This window comes from Pongo pygmaeus, chromosome 19 (assembly GCF_028885625.2).
Source record: "Pongo pygmaeus isolate AG05252 chromosome 19, NHGRI_mPonPyg2-v2.0_pri, whole genome shotgun sequence".
NCBI lineage: Eukaryota > Metazoa > Chordata > Mammalia > Primates > Hominidae > Pongo > Pongo pygmaeus.
In genome coordinates, this window is record NC_072392.2 from 71,569,167 (window position 1) to 71,587,627 (window position 18,461).

Consider the following 18,461-nt stretch of genomic DNA (forward strand, 5'->3'; position numbering starts at 1 on the left):
GTTGTGGGACAGGGAGCTTGAGGAGAAGGGCTCAGAGAAGAGCTACGGTGAGAATCTTGGAGAAAGGACATTTGGGCTAAGACTTGAAGGATGAGAAGGAGTTTATCAGGGGAAGAATATTCAAGGAGAGGGAATAGAATATGCAAAGACCCTGAAGTGAGAGAGGCAGGACCCCCTTCTGGGCTGTGAGGACCCTTTCAGGCCCAAGGGTCTCATTAGTCACTGGGGTTGGCTTTTGAGAGCAGAGGGAACCCTCTAAGGCTTGCCTTGCCTTCGACTGGATGCAGGAGAGGGAGAGGCAAGAGAGTAGAGCAGCTGGGTGATGCCCAGGTTTCTGGCCGGGCTTGGGGGTGGTGCCTCACCCCCGTGTTGGGAGTGAGATGGGGAGAAAGTTCAGGACTGTTGAATATGAGGTGTCCAGGAGGGAGCAGGATAGACGGGGCTGGGGAGAAGGAGCAAGATGCAGGGTAATGGAGAGGGATGGTGGTAGATGGGAGGTGAGCTCACCTTACCAGACAGTGAGAGGGAGGAGGCCTGGGGCAGGGGGAAGACACAGCCCTGGCTCCCCGAGCCAGCCTTCAGTGGAGCAGAGACACAGCCTCTTCTGTTAGTAAGGAAGGCTCTAGGCTGTGGCCAGGAGAGGCAGTCTCTTCTTCTAGCGCACACTCTGTCTGAGGGGGAGATGTCATCTCTGCCCTTGAGGAGCCCCAGCTGATGGGGGAGCTTTTGCCCTTAGGAAGCTCTCAGTCTGATGGGGAAGGCACTGCCCCTGCCCTCAGGAGGCTCTTGGTGTGAGAGGGGAGACATAATTCATTCTCTCTGAGTGCCCTCAGTCTGATGGGGCAGATACTGTCCCTGCCCTCAGGAGGCTCCCAGTCTGATGGGGAATATTGGCTCTGTCCTCAGGAGCCCGGTCTAAGGAGGGTGGCTCAGCCCCACTCCTGAGGGGAAGGATTCCATGGCCACAGTCTGGACAATGGGCCAGTCACGCTTGACAGTGGGAATGTTGCCAGCAGGACCCTTTGGGATGTGTCTGAGCCTGGAGGCGAGTGGCACGGGGGCTGGCAAGGCTAGGGTGGAGGCAGGCAGGCTCCGCTGTCTGCCGCCTTCACACCTTTCTCCTTCCACGTGCATAGATGAGCCCACCAGCCCCAGCATTGACCTCCAAGCCAAGCACGTCCCTGCCTCTGCTGTGGTCTCCAGTGCCGTGAACTCAGCCCCTGTCCTGGGCACCAGCCCATCTTCCCCGACCTTCACCTTCACCCTCGGACGCCATTACTCGCAGGACTGCAGTGAGTGCTCCCCACACCCCCAGCCCCACCCTCTCCCCCGCTGCCCAGTCCCAGGGGTCTCTGTTGGGCCTGCTGCTTGATGTCTGGCCTCTTCCTCTGGTTTCCGCTTCTCCTGGGGCCCTTTGGGAGAGTCGCCTCCTGCACCTGCCCAGAAGGGAGGGCTCTGGGAAACCCTTGACCTGCTGCCCCGCTGACCCTGAGGCCCGATGCGGGCGGCTTTGCAGGCAGCATCAAGGCTGGCCGCCGCTCCTCCTACCTGCTGGCCATCACCACGGAGCGCTCCAAGTCCTGCGATGATGGACTCAACACCTTCCGCGACGAGGGCCGGGTTCTGCGGTGAGGCTCTGTCTGGACATGGGGTGGGGTGGCCACAGCCACCCTGGCCAGCTGCTCTGGGGCAGGGCTTTTGGCCCTGGGGGTCCTCTATGCATGTGACAGTGTGCCTCCCCTGCTGGAAGGCCTCTGGGCTTGGGGTTTGGTGGGTGACGAGATAGTGAGGTCCTAGCTTTGCTGCCCACATCCCTCACCCTCGACCCTCGCTTTCCAGGCGCCTGCCAAACCGCATACCCAGCCTGCGGATGCTCCGGAGCTTCTTCACCGACGGGGTGAGCTGCAAGTGTGTGTGCATGCGCAGGAGCGAGGGTGTGGGGAGAGAGGGTGTCAGGGAGGTGGGGCCACAGGCTTGGCATGGGGATTCCTGCTCCAGCTCCTGCCTTCCCCCTCCTGCCTGCACCCCTCACCCTCGTGTCCACCGTGGGACTTGCCCTCTGCTGTGGGCCCCGACATCCCTGAATGATACCACGCAGCCCCCCCAGGGGCCCCCGTCTGGACTGCCTCTTTCCAGACCCATCCCCCACAGCCACATGACTCACTTCTCCACTGTCTTCGCGGCTTTTTAGGTCTTCCCTGAAATTCCAGCCTCCGCTCCTGACATTTCACGCCTCCCTTCGCTACTCTATGTTTTCCTCCTCAGCACGCCTCATGCACAATTGGTGTTTCCTTTCCTCCCTGCCTGGCTCCCCAGCTAGAATAGAAGCTCCCCGAGCTTATATTTGGGGCTTCATTTGTTTCCTTCACTACCCTCAGTCAGTATTTGCATCACGTCATGTCTTCACGGGATGGGGTCGGGGTGGACACTGGAAAGGTGTGGCCGGGACACAGGGTTGAGATTGATGGACAGGTGGAGTTCGCAGCCTCAGGACCTGGGGAGGCAGGATCAGGCCTGTGATAGCCCTGGCTGTTTGTTTGTTTTGAGACAGAGTCTCACTCTATTACCCAGCCTGGAGTGCAGTGGCATGATCTTGGCTCACTGCAACCTCCACCTCCTGGGTTCAAGCTATTCTCCTGCCTCAGCCTCCCGAGCAGCTGGGATTACAGGCATGAGCCACCTCGCCGGGATAATTTTTGTATTTTTAATAGAGACCGGGTTTCACCATGTTGGCCAGACTGGTCTCGAACTCCTGACCTCAGGTGATCCACCCACCTCGGCCTCCCAAAATGCTGAGATTACAGGCGTAAGCCATCACACCTGGACATATTGTTGTTTTTAAAATCATATATATTTTTTTCATGCATGATTTTTCGTTTTTTTTTTTTTTGAGATGGAGTCTCACTCTATTGCCCAGGCTGGAGTGCAGTGGCACGATCTCAGCTCACTGCAACCTCCGCCTCCTGGGTTCAACCGATTCTCGTGCCTCAGCCTCCCGAGTAGCTGGGATTACAGGCATTCGCCACCACACCTGGCTAATTTTTGTGTTTTTAGTAGAGATGGGGTTTCACCATGTTGGCCAGGCTGATCTTGAACCCCTGACCTCAAGTGATCCACCTGTCTCAGCCTCCCAAAGTGCTGGGATTACAGGCATGGCCACCGTGCCCGCCCCACCTTTCCCTGGGTGTTTTTGATTATAGATGGACTGGAAAAGCCATCTTGATGTCAAGCGTTCTGTCTCATTGGTTGGTTGAACACCCCGGTGATGTTGGCACCTAGCTTATTTCTTATCACTTCTGCTTACTTAACTCTCCCTTGACTTGCGCCCTCTGGCTGGAGTCCTGTTGACACTGTCACTTCCTCTGTTTAACTCCTCGTGGACATGACTACCTGCTCCACTCACTCAGCCTTTGTTGATGTTCCCACTTCCCCTGTTTATTTAACTCCTCGTTGACACGATCACTTCCTCCATTTCCTTAATTCTTCTAAGTCTATAAAGTTACAGGAGGCTCCAAATTGGCTCCTCTAGCGTGGTGAGGCATATGGTCTGCTGACAGGTCATAGCCTTTCCTCCTTTCTGGCTTCTCCTTTATGTATGTCTCATGACCTTAACACAAGTGGTCCAGAGAGGACAAGCAATGCCCATGAGGTCGCACAGCACATTGGGGTGTAGCGCAGACATATATCAGGCCTGTGCGGCCATAAGTGGTCCATGGGGTTCCTGAGATGCTGGCATTGTGGGAGCCACCCTAAATTGTCCTCTCTTGTCTCCCTGCAGTCCTTGGATAGCTGGGGCACCTCTGAAGATGCTGACGCTCCTTCTAAGCGACACTCAACCTCTGACCTCTCAGATGCTACCTTCAGCGATATCAGGAGAGAAGGCTGGTTGTATTATAAGCAGATTCTCACCAAGAAGGGAAAGGTAAGATGGGTGGAGGAATGAGGTGGAAGCTGGCTCCAGCAGAACCCTCCAGCTTCTCCTAGGCCTACCCTGACAGCCTCTGGAGCCAGAGAGAACCAGTGTAGGTTGTTGCATGAAGGATGGAGGTTAGATGCTAGGAAGAACTTCCTGGCAGGGGGATTTAAAGAACTTATGTAAAAGAAGTTAACAAGAGAGGTGGATTTTGCTGTGGGATGGATCTGATCAAGTCGTGCTTGGAATTCTGGCAAAACCATCCCACAGTGGCCCTGGCTTGACAGGCCATCCTGAAGGTGGCCGCTGGGGCTCATGGAAAACAAGGAGCAAGGCCGGGACTTCTGTAGGAGAGCTAAGGCCCAAGAAGAAGGCAGACAAGCCAGCAAAGGGCTTAGTGTTCATCCTAAGGGCAACCAAAAGCTCCCGGGGGCTCTTGCCAAGGGAGTTACAGCTTTAAAATATCCATTTGGCTCCCTGGGAGTGAGTTAGGGAGGGGCCACGCTGGAGGCAAGAAGACCAGTTAGGAGCGACTGTGGAGATCCAGGTGAGAGGCGAAGGGGGCTTCGGGGAGTAGTTGGGGAGGGCCTGGGAGGGAACCAGCAGGACTCTGAAAGGAGAAGGGCAGGGCCTCTGGATCCATGGGGTGCAAATCCTAGCCCCAGGCTGTGCTGTGGGCTGGAGAAGTGGGAGGAGAGACCACTGCCTTCCCTCCCGGCGATCAGGATGAACCCGGGTTTGACTCTTGACTGCATCACCCATTGCTCTGAGAGCCTGGGTGACTCACCTGGCCGTGACTCAGTGTCCTCGTCTGTAAATGGAGCTAACAGTAATCCCTAGCTCATAAGCCTATTGCTAAGGATTAAATGAGATGATCTAAGTAAAGGGTTTACCCAGTGCCCGGCACTTGGAGCTGCTGTACTTCTGCTTACTGTTATTTGTTTTCTTTTTTTGAGACGGAGTCTCGCTCTGTTGCCCAGGCTGGAGTGCAGTGGTGCGATCTCGGCTCACTACAACCTCCACCTCCTGGGTTCAAGCAATTCTCCAGCCTCAGCCTCCTGGGTAGCTGGAACTAAAGGCACTCACCACCAAACCCGGCTAATTTTTTTTTTTTTTGTATTTTTTTTAGTAGAGACGGAGTTTCACCATGTCTTGAACTCCTGACCTCAAATGATCTGTCTGCCTCAGCCTCCCAAAGTGCTGGGATTACAGGCATGAGCCACCGTGCCCGGCCCGCTTACTGCTATTTGAATTTTCTACCCTGCCTTCTGGGGTGTTAGGGGTCCCTGGAAAGAACATAAGCTTTGAAGCAGACAGACTTTGAATTCCTATCTGGCCACATATCAAGCACATGGCTTTGGGCACCCCACTTACCTTCCCTGAGCCTCACTTTCTGATCTGTACGATGGGAGCAATGTTATCCTACCCCAAGGGCTGCTATGGATTAAGTGAGGGTGAAGTTGAGGCAGGACTGGTGCTCCTCTGTGGAGAATGACTAAGGCCTCCCTGCTCGGGAGCCTCTGTGGAGGTTCTGGGGAGTTAGTGGTGAGGGAACCAGGGCAGCCCTGCCCTCCTGGGGCTCCTGTCGCTTCTGTCGAGCAGCAAGAACGCATGTGGCATCATGGTTCCAAGTGCATAGACTGCCGTGACGCCGGGGCGCAGGGGCGGGTGGGCGTGGGTAGGGAGGTATCCAGAGGCTGAGACACGAAAGGGGTGAGAAGCCACAAAACTGGGAGACAGTGGAGGGGCCTGACAGGGAAGATGTCTCCTTAGAGGGTCTTGGGGAGAGGTGGGGAGAGGTGTGCTAGGAGCCAGGGTGAGAGGTGGAAGATGAGCTGGGGAATTGGGCACCTGCCCAGAGTGTGGGGCCTGGATACCCAGGAAGAGCCTGTCCAGGGTTTTATTGTTTTGTTTTATGTTATGTTATGTTATGTTATATTGTGTTATGTTATCTATTTTTGAGACGGAGTTTCACTCTGTTGCCCAGGCTGGAGTGCAGTGGTGCGATCTTGGCTCACTGCAACCTCCGCCACCCGGGTTCAAGCAATTCTCGAGCCTCAGCCTCCGTTGCCCAGGCTGGAGTGCAGTGGTGCGATCTTGGCTCACTGCAACCTCCACCCGCCGGGTTCAAGCAATTCTCAAGCCTCAGCCTCCTGAGTAGCTAGGACTACAGGCACCTGCTACCATGCCCGGCTAATTTTTGTAGTTTTAGTAGAGACTGGGTTTCACTGTGTTGGCCAGGCTGGTCTCAAACTCCTGACCTCAAGTGATCTGCCTGCCTTGGCCTCCCAAAGTGCTGGGATTACAGGTGTGAGCCACCGTGCCTGGCTCTGTCCAGGTTTTTAAATGTGGGCTGGGGATGCCAGGAGACTGGGGTTATGTCTGTGACAGGAGGAGCCAATCCCATTGCCGTTGTCCAGGCGAGTGAGGCTGGGGGCCCTGACCCAAGGCGGTGGTGTGGGGCCGGGTGGAGAGGACACTTTAGAGAGAGATTCCAGGGGAAGGAGGGCCAGGGCTTGCCAGCTGCTGGGAGGTACAGAAGGAGGAGGAGGCGATAAGGTTCCTGGATTCCTGGCTTGGGCTGAGGGAGGGTGGTGGGTGGTGGGTGGTGGGACCCTCCCTGGGCCATGGCACACTGGAGAAGCAGGTTTGGGGTGAGGGAGCCAAGGGGCTCCACTGGGGCTATGTGAGTCTGAGGGCCCTGGGACAGACCCCAGTGGAGATGTCCTGGGGACAGAGGCTCTGAGGGCGTGGCACTAGAGGGAGGCCCACCTGGGGACGGCCTTTGTCTGTCAGCATGGACGAGTTACCTGTGCCTCTGGGCAGCGGCTTGAAGGAAGAAGGCAAGAGACCCAGCTGAGGCTTGAGAGAAGTGGGGGGGCCGGGGAGGCTGACAGAGACCAAAAAGAGCCAGCAAGCCGACAGTAACCCGTGGGGTGGGAGCCATGAGGCAGGGAGGGACCAGCCATGTGCACTGTGCGAGGAGAGCCACATGTGGGCCAGCCCTTCCAGTCTAACATGTGAGCCACCTGAAGGGTCCTTGTGAGGGTGGCTGGCTCCCCCTACCGGGGAGCCTGACCCTCAGCTCCTGGGGGCCCTGAGCCTAGTTCAGGGACAGGAGCTGTCCCCTTCCTGCTCACTGGCCAGTTCTGGAGGACCAGGCCTCCACTCCCTTGCTGGCCAAAACCCGATGTCGCTCGTTCCCTTGGTGCCGTGGCCTGACGTTAGAGGAGAGTCTTCAAGTCAGCCTCAGGCCCTTGGTCCACCCAGGCTGTGGGCACCCTCTCCGTGCTCCCTCCCAGCCCCAGCCTCTTTCAGAGACACGGACTGTCAGGCAGAGGAGGGAAAGGGACAGTGACTTGTCCCCGCAGCCTCAGCCCCAGCATGGGAGCTGCATGCAGCCTTGGTGACCAACTCCCTCACTCATTTATTAGCCAGAGACACTGAGGCCTGGGAGTGTGGTTGACTTGTCCTAGGTCATGCCGCTGGTTTAGCCTCAGAGAGGTGTCCTTGTCACCACCTCACTGCCACATTAAAATTCTCCCTGGAGGACTCTGCTGTCTCCTACTCTGAATGTCCCTGTCCCCGTCCAGCAGTTCTGCGATGAGCAGGGCTCACAACTCAGGATCCACACGATGGGAGGCCAGATGTGGGCTGTGCCCATCTGCCAGCCACGGGGTCTCTTTGTCTGGTTTGTTCGGAGAGCTGAGGCCTGTGCTGGATATGGAGCCACCAGCCAGCAGAGAGGAGCTCTTGGTCTGATGGGAGATGGAGCACCTGTCCTCAGGGTGCTCCAAGGATCATTAATTCATTTATTCAGCAAATGCTGATGAGCCCTTGCATGCAGCTGTAGGCCCTGGGATATGGAAATGAGAGGATGGAAAAGCTCCCTGTCCCCAGGACAGCCTGAGGCTGCAGTAAGTTCTTGGAAAGGATCAAGCTGATCAGAAGCGGGAGCTGCATTGAGGGAAAAATATGGCCAGAGAAGGCCTCGCTGAGGAGGTGACGTTGGTGATGCTGGAGCTCAGATCTGAAGGGGAAGAAGGAAGCAGCCACATATAGAAGTGAGGGAGGGGGGCGCTTAGGCAGAAGGAACAGCAAGCGGAGAGGCCCTGAGAAAGGAAAGGCTTGGCTTGCTCACCTGCAAGGGCCCCCTGGCTTGACATAGTGAGAAAGGTGTGAAGATGAATTTGGAGAAAGGCAGGGACAGACCACAGGAGACCTTAGATTTGATTCTGAGGGCGATGGGATCTCTTGAGAGGATGCTGAGCAGGGGAGAGATGTGATCTCCTTTTCATTCTAACATGATCGCTGCAGCTGCTGCTGGAGAATGGTTGCAGGAGTGAGAGTAGAGACTGGGAAGGTCTGTGCGTCCTCCAAGCAAGAGGCATTGATGGCATGGACCGGGTGGTGGCAGGGAAGACAGAGACAGGGGATGTTTTGGAGGCAGAACAGTTGTGACTTCCTGATGGATGGGATGTCAAGGGTGAGGAAAAGGGAGGAGTCAAGGGCAGCTCCCAGGTTTCTGGGCAACTGGATGGATTGACTGGGCTGGAAAAGATGGGGGTAGAGGGTGGAGAAGAGGTTTGATGGTAAGAAATCACATGGCCTGGCAAGTACTGTGCAAAGTGCCCATGGGACCTGCAAATGAAGACACTGAGCAGGGTGGGGGTCCCGGACTGTGGCTGGGGGAGACGCTGGGCTCGGGAATAGCCATCAGCAGATGGACCTGGTTTAAAGGCACAGCACAGGTGACATCCTTGAGGGAGGTGTGCAGGGACAGGAGAGGAGAGGAGAGTCAGGACAAAGTTCTGGAGCTCCGCCTCCTTTAGGGCGGGGTCTGTTACCCTCAGCTCTGCTGACATTTTGGGCCAGATAACTCCTTGTTGGGGGAGGCTGTCCTGTGCATTATGCAATGTTTAGCAGCATCCCTCAGATGCCATAGCACACCCTCCAGCTCCCTCCACACAAATGTCCCGTGGGGATGAGTCTTCTGGCTGTTTAACTACAGGTGCAGAGGGTGGGGGAGGGGAAATAGAAAAGACTAGGAAGGAGCCAGTGGGATTAGGAAGAAAGCCGGGAACGTGGGGTCTCAGGTGCTGAGATAGGGTCTGGAGAGGGAAGGAGGGGCTGGCTGTGTCAGATGCCGCTGAGGGGTTAAGGCAAGTTGGGGAGAAGCAGCCACTGGCTTTGGCCACATGGCGGTTCTGGGTGTCCCTGAGAGGAGCTTCTGGGCAAGTGGAGTCTTGGGTGGGCGGCAGGAAAGTGGAGAGAACAACCCTCTAAGGGTGCGGACAGCTTCTGAGCACGTTTGCTGGGATGAGGGGCAGCCTGGGGAGGGGCGTGGGCTGGGAATGGCTTCCTGAGGATTTCATGTACGGAGGGCCATGCTGGGTGTCTGAGCATTGCCACCACCCGGTGGGTTGATGCTGGTGTTTAGAGGGGAAGACGGTTGGGGTCTGCTGGGGGGCTTTAGGGTGATGGGTAAGAGTGTCTAGGCAGGCGAGGGGCTGAGAAAGCATTGGTGGGCTGTGGGCAGGAGGCTGCCCAGGTCTAGCCGGGTGGAGCAGGGGGCTCCTGGTAGGCAGCGTGGGGTCCATCCCCGGGCTGTCCTCTGCTACTCTGAGAGCAGTAGGCAGGACTGGCCTCTCACCACTCCTGTCTCCCCCAACCCCGTGTCTCCCTGCAGAAAGCGGGCAGCGGCCTGCGCCAGTGGAAGCGGGTGTACGCCGCGCTGCGGGCGCGCTCGCTCTCGCTGAGCAAGGAGCGGCGGGAGCCCGGGCCGGCGGCGGCGGGGGCTGCGGCGGCCGGCGCAGGTGAGGACGAGGCGGCGCCCGTCTGCATCGGCTCCTGCCTCGTGGACATCTCCTACAGCGAGACCAAGAGGAGGCACGTGTTCCGGCTGACCACCGCTGACTTCTGTGAATATCTCTTTCAGGCTGAGGACCGGGATGACATGCTGGGCTGGATCAGAGCGATCCGGGAGAACAGCAGGGCCGAGGGCGAGGTGAGGGCCCGGCCAGCCCGGTGGCCACAGAGGGTGGGCGGGGTGGCCTCTCACTGGCTGTGGACCTGGGATGCCCGCTCTGAGCCTCACTTCCCTCTGCTAGAAAGGGGGGCTGACAGGAGTGTACCTCGTGATTGTGTCTCCCTAGGTTTCGGGGTGAGGAGGGTGCACGGGCAGGGCTGACGGGAGGACCTGGTGTCCTCGGGTACGGGGACCGGCAGTCACCATCCTGACCCTAATGATGACAGGGATTATTGTGACTGTGTTAGGATCTCCTTGAGCAGGCTCTGGCGTGGAGTGGTCAGCTCCAGGCCAGTCTCAGCTTTTCTCAGGAGGCGAGGAAGGCAGGGGCCTCCTATGGAGTGTGTTAGGGCATGAGTGTCCCCGCACCAGAACTGCACTGGGCTGGCCTGTCTGCAGGGGGATGAGCACATTGACCTTGTGAGGAGGCCGAGAGGCTTGGCCTTTGGCCACAGGTGGGCAGGGGTGGAACGAAGGGCCTCGGCAGGGATTTTGGGAGAATTTTTTTTTTTTTTTTGAGACGGAGTCTCGCTCTGTTGCCCAGGCTGGAGTGCAGTGGCGCGATCTCGGCTCACTGCAACCTCCACCTCCCAGGTTCAAGTGATTCTCCTGCCTCAGCCTCCCAAGTAGCTGGGACTATAGGCGCATGTCACCATGCCCGGCTAATTTTTTTTTAGTAGAGACAGGGTTTCACTGTGTTAGCCAGGATGGTCTTGATCTCCTGACCTCGTGATCCTCCTGCCTCAGCCTCCCAAAGTGCTGGGATTACAGGTGTGAGCCACTGCGCCCAGCCGAAGAATTTTTTTTTAATGGCGCCCCTTGTGGTCAGCCATAGCTACACTCCAGGGGCCTGGGTAGGGATTCCTCCCTGTTTACTTCTTTGGCCAGGAACCTGCACAGAAGTGCCTTGAGACACCCACACAAAGTCATGTGGGCGTCCCGGGTCTGGGGTCTCTGCCAAGAGGGCAGTGGGCCTGGGCCTGCTCTGGCTGTGGGAGGGGGTGCTAGTGCATGGCCTCTTGCTGAGGACACATCCTCTCGCTGACCAGGCTCTGCTCTCCCGGGAACAGCTTTCCCCACTGCGGGGAGGAAGGCACCTAGAATTTGGGCCTCCTCCTCTGGGGGCCTGGCTTGGCTGTCCCCAACAAGGCGTAGTCAGGGGGATCCCAAGTCACCATCACTATGGCAGTAGCAGTCCCTCCTGGGGCACCTCCTCCATGCCTGCTCAGCGTCTGCCAGGACGGTGGCGAGTGCTGCATGATTCTGCACCCGGCCCCGAGCCTTCCCTGTTAGCCCCCCATGTTTATTACCGAGGAGACTGAGGCTCAGAGAGGCTAAGAAGCTTCCCCAAGGCCTCAGCTGGTGAGAGGGTGCTGGGGAGTCCAGGCCTGGTCTTTCTCACTCCAGGGTCTGGGCTGTCCACCTGGCAGGCGGACAAGAGGGGAAGCAGGGCTAGGGATGAGCCCTGGGGTGGGCTGGCTGTGGGCACTGACACGATCCGCTCTCTCCTCTCCTGCTTCAGGACCCCGGCTGTGCCAACCAAGCTCTGATCAGCAAGAAGCTTAATGATTATCGCAAAGTGAGGTGAGGCCCAGCCCTCGTGGAGCAGTCTCCTCTGTGGGGGTGGTAGGGGACTGAAGGCAAAGGATGTCTTCCTGGCCCACCTCCAGGGCTGCCCTCTGCTGGGGGAAGGGGTATCCAGGGTCTCCAGGCTGCAGTTAGGCATGGAGGCATTGCCTCAGGGTGGAGGGGAGGTCCCGAGGGGCGGGAGGCCAGGGTGGGTGGCCTGCTTGGCCACCCCAAATGAAGACCTCTCCTCTCCCCCTTTTTCCTACACAGCCATAGCTCTGGGCCCAAAGCTGATTCCTCCCCCAAAGGCTCTCGCGGCCTGGGGGGCCTCAAGTCTGAGTTCCTCAAGCAGAGTGCGGCACGTGGCCTCAGGACTCAGGACCTGCCCGCAGGGAGCCGGGGTAGGAAGGCGGCCACTGAGACAGGGTGGTGTGTGGGGGCAGGGGGCATGGGGAGGGGAGGGCATGTGTGTGTGTGTTGGGCTGTGTCTGCTCGTGTGTGCCTGAGTGTGTGCCAGGGTTACTGGTATGTCTGTCTGCGTGTGCATGCCTGTGAGGGTCTGGGGGGTCTTGAGGTGGAAGGGCCTGGAGCCTGATTCCCCTCCCTGACATCCCTGCTGGGTGGTCCTCTAATCTTTGCTGGTGTCTCTGCAGGGATGAGAGGCCCACCCTTTCCAAGAGCAACCTTTCCCATTTCACTCACCTTTGGCTGTTAGAAAGTTCTTACCTGGCTGGGCAAGGTGGCTCACACCTGTAATCCCAGCACTTTGGGAGGCCAAGGCAGGCAGATCACCTGAGGTCAGGAGTTCAAGACCAGCCTGACCAACATGGCGAAACCCCGACTCTACTAAAAATACAAAAGACCGGGCGCGGTGGCTAACGCCTGTAAACCCAGCACTTTGGGAGGCCGAGGCGGGTGGATCATGAGGTCAGGAGATCAAGACCATCCTGGCTAATACGGTGAAACCCTGTCTCTATTAAAAAATACAAAAAATTAGCCAGGTATGGTGGCAGGCACCTGTAGTCCCAGCTACTCAGGAGGCTGAGGCAGAAGAATGGCGTGAACCTGGGAGGCGGAGCTTGCATTGAGCCAAGATCGCGCCACTGCACTCTACCCTGGGTGACAGAGCGAGACTCCATCCATCTCAAAAAAATAAATAAATAAAAATAAAAGTACCCGGACGTGGTGGCGTGCGCCTGTAATCCCAGCGACTTGGGAGGCTGAGACATGAGAATCACTTGAGCCTGGGAGATGGAGGTTGCAGTGAGCCGAGATCACACCACTGTACTCCAGCCTGGATGACAGAGCGAGACCCTGTCTCAAAAAAAAAAAAGGAAGTTGTTCCCTTGGGCCAGCAGGCATGGTGGCTGACACCTATAATCCCAGCATCATTTTGGGAGGCTGAGGCTGGAGGATTGCTTGAGGCCAGGAGTTTGAGACCAGCCTGGGTAACATAGCAAGGTCCTATCCCTACAAAATATTTTTTTATATATTATTTATTTATTTAGAGACAGAGTCTCATTCTGTCACTCAGGCTGGAGTGCAGTGGCGTGATCTCAGCTCATTGCAACCTCCATCTCTTGGGTTCAAGCAATTCTTGTGCCTCAGCCCCCCTAGTAACTGGGATTACAGGCATGCGCCACCACACCCGGCTAATTTTTTTTTTTTTTTTTTTTGAGACAGAGTCTCGCTCTGTTTCCCAGGCTGGAGTGCAGTGGTGTGATCTCGGCTCACTGCAAGCTCCGCCTCCTGGGTTCACGCCATTCTTCTGCCTCAGCTTCCCGAGTAGCTGGGACTACAGGCGCCCGCCACCACGCCTGGCTAATTTTTTTGTATTTTTAGCAGAGACGGGGTTTCACCATGTTAGCCAGGATGGTCTCGATCTCCTGACCTCGTGATCCGCCCGCCTTGGCCTCCCATAGTGCTGGGATTACAGGCATGAGCCACCGTGCCCGGCCCACGCCCGGCTAATTTTTGTATGTTTAGTAGAGACGGGGTTTTGCCATGTTGGCCAGCTGGTCTTGAACTCCTGGCCTCATGTGGTTCTGCCGGCCTCAGCTTCCCAAAGTGCTGGGATTACAAGCATAAGCCACTTGCCTGGCAAAAAAATTTTTTTTAATTAGCCAAGGTGTGGTGGTATGAGCTTATAGTCCCAGCCACTCAGGAGGCTGGGGAGGGAAGATTGCTTGAGCCCAGGAATTTGAGGCTGCATTGAGCTATGATCATACCACTGCACTACAGCCTGAGCGACAGAGACCCTGTCTGTAAAGAAACAAAGTTCTATGGCTTCCGCCTTGTAGTTTTGGCCCACGAGGCCACACGGAAGTCCTTGCATTGCTCTGGGGCTCTCCTTTGGGGTAAGCTTCCTCCCCTTCAGGCCTTCTCTCTTGCCACACAATGTCCCATCAGCCCTGGGCATCTGGTTTCTTCTCTGATGGAATCCCCATACGTCCAAATGTGTGAATGTAGCAGTGAATGTGTGTGACCCTCCTGGATACCCCAGCTCACTCTGGCTCTGTCTCCACCACTTCAGATGACAGTGCTGCAGCCCCCAAAACCCCCTGGGGCATCAACATCATCAAGAAAAATAAGAAGGCCGCCCCAAGGGCATTTGGGGTCAGGCTGGAGGAGTGCCAGCCAGCCACGGAGAACCAGGTGGGTCTCTGCCACACACCAGAGCAGGCCCGGCAGGGGGAGACCGAGGCACAGAGAGTCAGAGCAGCAAGGGACATGGAACTAGCTCTCCACCTCATTGTACAAACACAGCTGGGAAAACAGCCCAGAGAGAGGAAGGCCCCCGCCTGCCCCAGGCCTCCCAGGGAGGGAGCAGCAGGGCCGAGGCTGAGCCCGGCTCCTTCTCAGACCATGGCGAGTCTTTGGTGTCATTTTTAGCTCCCAGACTGGAGGCAGCAAGGGCCTTTTGTTCCCCCCAAGGGTTCCTGGCAGCAGCTCTGGGCCTTGCATTGTCCCCATCTTGGCCTCCCCAGCTCCTCTGGCCCCTGTTCCCCCTAACACCCCTCCCCTGTGTCCCCAGCGTGTCCCCTTAATCGTGGCTGCATGCTGTCGCATTGTGGAGGCACGAGGGCTGGAGTCCACAGGCATTTACCGAGTGCCCGGCAACAATGCAGTGGTGTCCAGCCTACAGGAGCAGCTCAACCGCGGGCCTGGTGACATCAACCTGCAGGATGAGGTGGGTGAAGCTGGGGGGTCTGTGGAAGGGGGGCCGAGATGGTGTGTGGGTGGTGCTTCGCTTGGAGAGTTCTGTGATCTATTGTGTTGCATGCATTGTGCCCTATGACATGCCCGGCATTGGTCCAGAACACCAACATGGGCAAGATGGGACCTGCCCCCGCTGGCCAGCCCGGGGATAGGCATCACCCCAGGCTGAAGCTGACCAAGTAAATGCAGTCATGGCCTGGGGAGCTCTGAGGCAGAGGCTCACAGACGGCAGTTTTGTCCGAGTGTTTAGGATGAGCAGAGTTCACCAAAGGCCGGTGAAAGCCAGATGAGGGCATTCCAGGCAGCTGAATGGCCTGCGCAATGGTGTAGACGCGGAAAGTGTGCCAGGAGTCAACCAGCTTTCTCTGAAGAGGGCAGAGAGTAAATATTTTCTGCTGTAGTTTTTTCTCTGTTGCGTTTCCCCCCTTCTCTTCCTCCTCCTTCTCTTCCTAATCCTTTAACAACGTAAAAACCATACTTAGCTCAAGGGCCATCCAAAAGGAGGCTGTGGCTAGATATTGCCTACAGACCATGGTTTACAAACCGCCGGCTTAGAAAAAGGGGAATATATGATGTTTTCTAGAATGGCCAGCAATTTGGGTGGCTGCAACATGGAAAGAGAAGTGGCTGATCAGGCGAGATGAGACCAGCCTGTGAAGGGATCTGCAATCATACTTAAGTGTTTCCAGCAGGGCCAGCGATTCTCAAATGGTGTTTCCCAGAGTCCTAGGGTTCCCCAGAGGGGCCTTGGGAGGCCAGGGGCAGGTCAGGACCCCCTGTCCTTGCTAGAGCAACCCTGCATTGCCCTGTCTGTTGTACTGGGTTTTCATGTACAATTTTATTTGCCCAAAGGGGCTCTGATAAAAAAGATATTTTGGAAAACCATGAACGTGGGCAGTGATGTCCCATGAATCACACACGTGAAGGCTCATGGAATATACAAGTCTTCCTGTCCTTGGAGAATGAGGAGCTGAGACAAGTGTGTGTGAAATTGTGGACAGGAGAAAAAGATGATCTCTCATCAGGGACCACACTGTGGTGAGGAAGGACAGGGTGCTCAGGCTGGAGCAGGTTGTGGCTGGAGGGTTTGAGTATTGGAGGAATGAATAGGAGGGGGCAGGTGGACAGGAAGCCTTTTGGGGTGTGAGACGATGGCATTTTCCAAAACCCCAGCAAGGGCCGGGGAGGGTTTGAGGGTTAGGACAGAGAGTGGATCTACCTCCTAGGCTTGGAGGTGGGGAGGGTGAGGCCCCAGGGGGACAGAGAGGGCATTTGATGGCTTCACTGAAGTCTTCAACCTTGATCTGATGGACAATAGGGAGCTTTTGATGGTTCTTAAGCTGGGGAGGCATCGTGAGAACAAAGTTCAAGAAAGAGTAATGCTCCTGCTCATGTCCGTTGGATACGAATGGGGAGGGCAGGGGTCTGGGGAGAAGTCACTGATCTATGGAAGCGCTAAGTGTCAGGAGGACTTGGTGGTCCCTGGGGAAGGGGGAGGATGGGAGCAATCCTAAGAGTTGGCTGCGTGAGAGGGAGGAAGGAGGGGCGAGGAAGAGCCGCATGTTTGAGCTGGGGCTGGTGGTATCTTCCCCTGGCAGAAACCAGGGAGTAGGGAAGCGTGAGGAGAGGCGGAAGGGAGAGGCCGTCTCAGGGAGTGGCTCCATTGGATTTGGGGTGTGGAAAGTCCCTTGCATGGGGTGAGGGCGTAAACAGGCGCTAGATTGAGTGTGGACTAGAGAGTGGCATGGGTCCTGCTGTATGGGGCATGGGATGACCAAGGGTGAGCAGCAGAACAGCAGGGGCCACGCTCTGAGTGGGACAGAAGGAGAGGGCCGCCGGTGAGGCTGGGGTGAGGGCAGACACTTCACTCTGGAGGAGCCAGGAAGCACTGGCCAGGGCATGGGGTTTGGCAGCTGGGAGATGAGAGGAGCCCACACCTGAGGGCCAGGAGGTAACAGAGTCGGGTGGGCAGAAGCTGCACTGGATGTGTGTGAGATGAGGGGGCCATGCTGGCAGGCAGCTGGTCCAAGCCGGGGCCAGCTGGGGGCATACGAGGTGTATTGGGTGTGTTGTTTTGTCTTGGATATCATTGTGTCATTTGTTGTGGGTCGTGCTGGGAGTAAGTGTAATGGGGAACGAATCTAACCCCTGGTGAGCCTGCGGGGAGTGTATTGTTTATGGGATTGTCTGGCATTAAGCTGTGTATCCATTGTAATGAGTGTGTGTACTGCTGTGCTGTGTCTCTTTGTTGGGGGTATTAGGTCGCTTTCTGGGCCTGAGTTATTCTGAGCCATTCCCAGCGAGGCAGCTGTGCCCGACTTGGTTGCAATGTGGGGTCATGGTGCCCCCTGGAGGACAGAAGGGACAACGACCCGGCCATTAGTTCTTGTACTCAACAACCATTTATTCTAGATAGAGTAGGGTTTCTCAACCTCAGTGGACATTTTGGGAAGAACAATTATTTGTTGTGTGGGGTTGCCCTGTGCATTGGAGGGAATTTGGCATCATCCCTGGCCTCGATCCACTAGATGCAAGTGGCACCTCCCAGTTGGAAAAATCAAAATGGCTCCAGACATTGTCAAATGTCCTCTGGGAGTGGAGTGGAGTTTGGGGGACCAAATTGCCTCCTTCTGTTAGAAATACTGATTTAGGGCCATCAGGTTAACTGTCCTAGCTAGGTGATAGGAGCACAGTGGGAAATGAGACAGACGGGATCCTGGCTCCTCCTGGAGCTTAACAGTCCTGCAGGGAGACAGGCATGAACATGGAAACAAAAGCAGAAAATAATGACAAATTGGGTTAAGTGCCATGAAGGAAACAAAGTCAGGGCTGGGGTGCAGGTGACAGGGCAGTGGTGAAGGTGGCTGCTTTAGCTATGAGGGTCAGAGAAGGCCTCTCTGAAGAGCAACTTTTAGGCGGGGATGAGGAGCCAGTTGTGTGGAGGCAGGGAGGTAAGTTCTGGTTGAGGGAACCAGCACATGCAGAGGACCTGAGACAGGAAGGAGCCAGCACAAATGACTGCTGTGTCACGGGTGCTTAAACTGTGCCCAGTGGAGGCAGCAGCTGCCACTCACTGTGTCCCCACAGTGCCTGAGACTTTCTGTGGATGGGGAGGTGTTGGAGCCCACGCGCTAGCAGGAGCAGGGAGGGGCTGGGGCCAAGTGTGAGTGTGGGCACAGGACCTCTCTGGGGACTCAGTTCTGCTGCCACCATCCTGATGAGTAGAGAGCTTGGTCTAAGTGGGTCCCAGGGAGGGCCTGGTGGGCTTGATTGGGCTCTGGGGTGAATGATCATGGAGGCATGGGCATTGGGCTAGGCCTGCCTGTGGCCTGACATCTGACCCCTCCCCCAGCGCTGGCAAGACCTCAATGTGATCAGCAGCCTGCTCAAGTCCTTCTTCCGAAAGCTGCCGGAGCCTCTTTTCACTGATGGTGAGTAGGAGGTGGAAGTGGGGGCGGGGAGGGGACACCAGTCTGTGCTGCACCCTGACCACTACTTTTGTATTTGGTTTGTTGGTTTTACTCTTTTTTTTTTTTTTTTTTGGAGACAGTCTTGCTCTGTCGCCCAGGCTGGAGTGCAGTGGCGCAATCATGGTTCATTGCAGCCTCAAGCTACTGGGCTCAAGCGATCCTCCCACCTCAGCCTCCTGAGTAGCTGAGACAACAGGTGAACACCACCACACCGAGCTAATTTAAAAGTTTTTTTTTAGAGATGGGGGGAGTTTCTCACTAT

At 56.5% G+C, this 18,461-nt stretch overlaps 1 protein-coding gene across 7 annotated transcripts in view; it reads left to right on the plus strand.

Moving 5' to 3' along the window:
- ARHGAP23 (Rho GTPase activating protein 23) overlaps positions 1 to 18,461 on the plus strand; it is a 94,734-nt gene that overhangs the window by 49,804 nt on the left and 26,469 nt on the right. For 6 of the 7 annotated variants that reach the window (XM_054456406.2, XM_054456405.2, XM_054456410.2 and 3 more), the window contains 10 exons: positions 1,137 to 1,292; positions 1,517 to 1,628; positions 1,840 to 1,897; positions 3,779 to 3,922; positions 9,603 to 9,920; positions 11,464 to 11,525; positions 11,781 to 11,911; positions 14,044 to 14,165; positions 14,545 to 14,700; positions 18,082 to 18,160. In XM_054456406.2, the coding sequence (XP_054312381.1) occupies positions 1,137 to 1,292; positions 1,517 to 1,628; positions 1,840 to 1,897; positions 3,779 to 3,922; positions 9,603 to 9,920; positions 11,464 to 11,525; positions 11,781 to 11,911; positions 14,044 to 14,165; positions 14,545 to 14,700; positions 18,082 to 18,160 (1,338 nt within the window). The remainder of the gene's footprint in view (positions 1 to 1,136; positions 1,293 to 1,516; positions 1,629 to 1,839; positions 1,898 to 3,778; positions 3,923 to 9,602; positions 9,921 to 11,463; positions 11,526 to 11,780; positions 11,912 to 14,043; positions 14,166 to 14,544; positions 14,701 to 18,081; positions 18,161 to 18,461) is intronic. The other variant, XM_054456408.2, reaches the window with a different exon arrangement.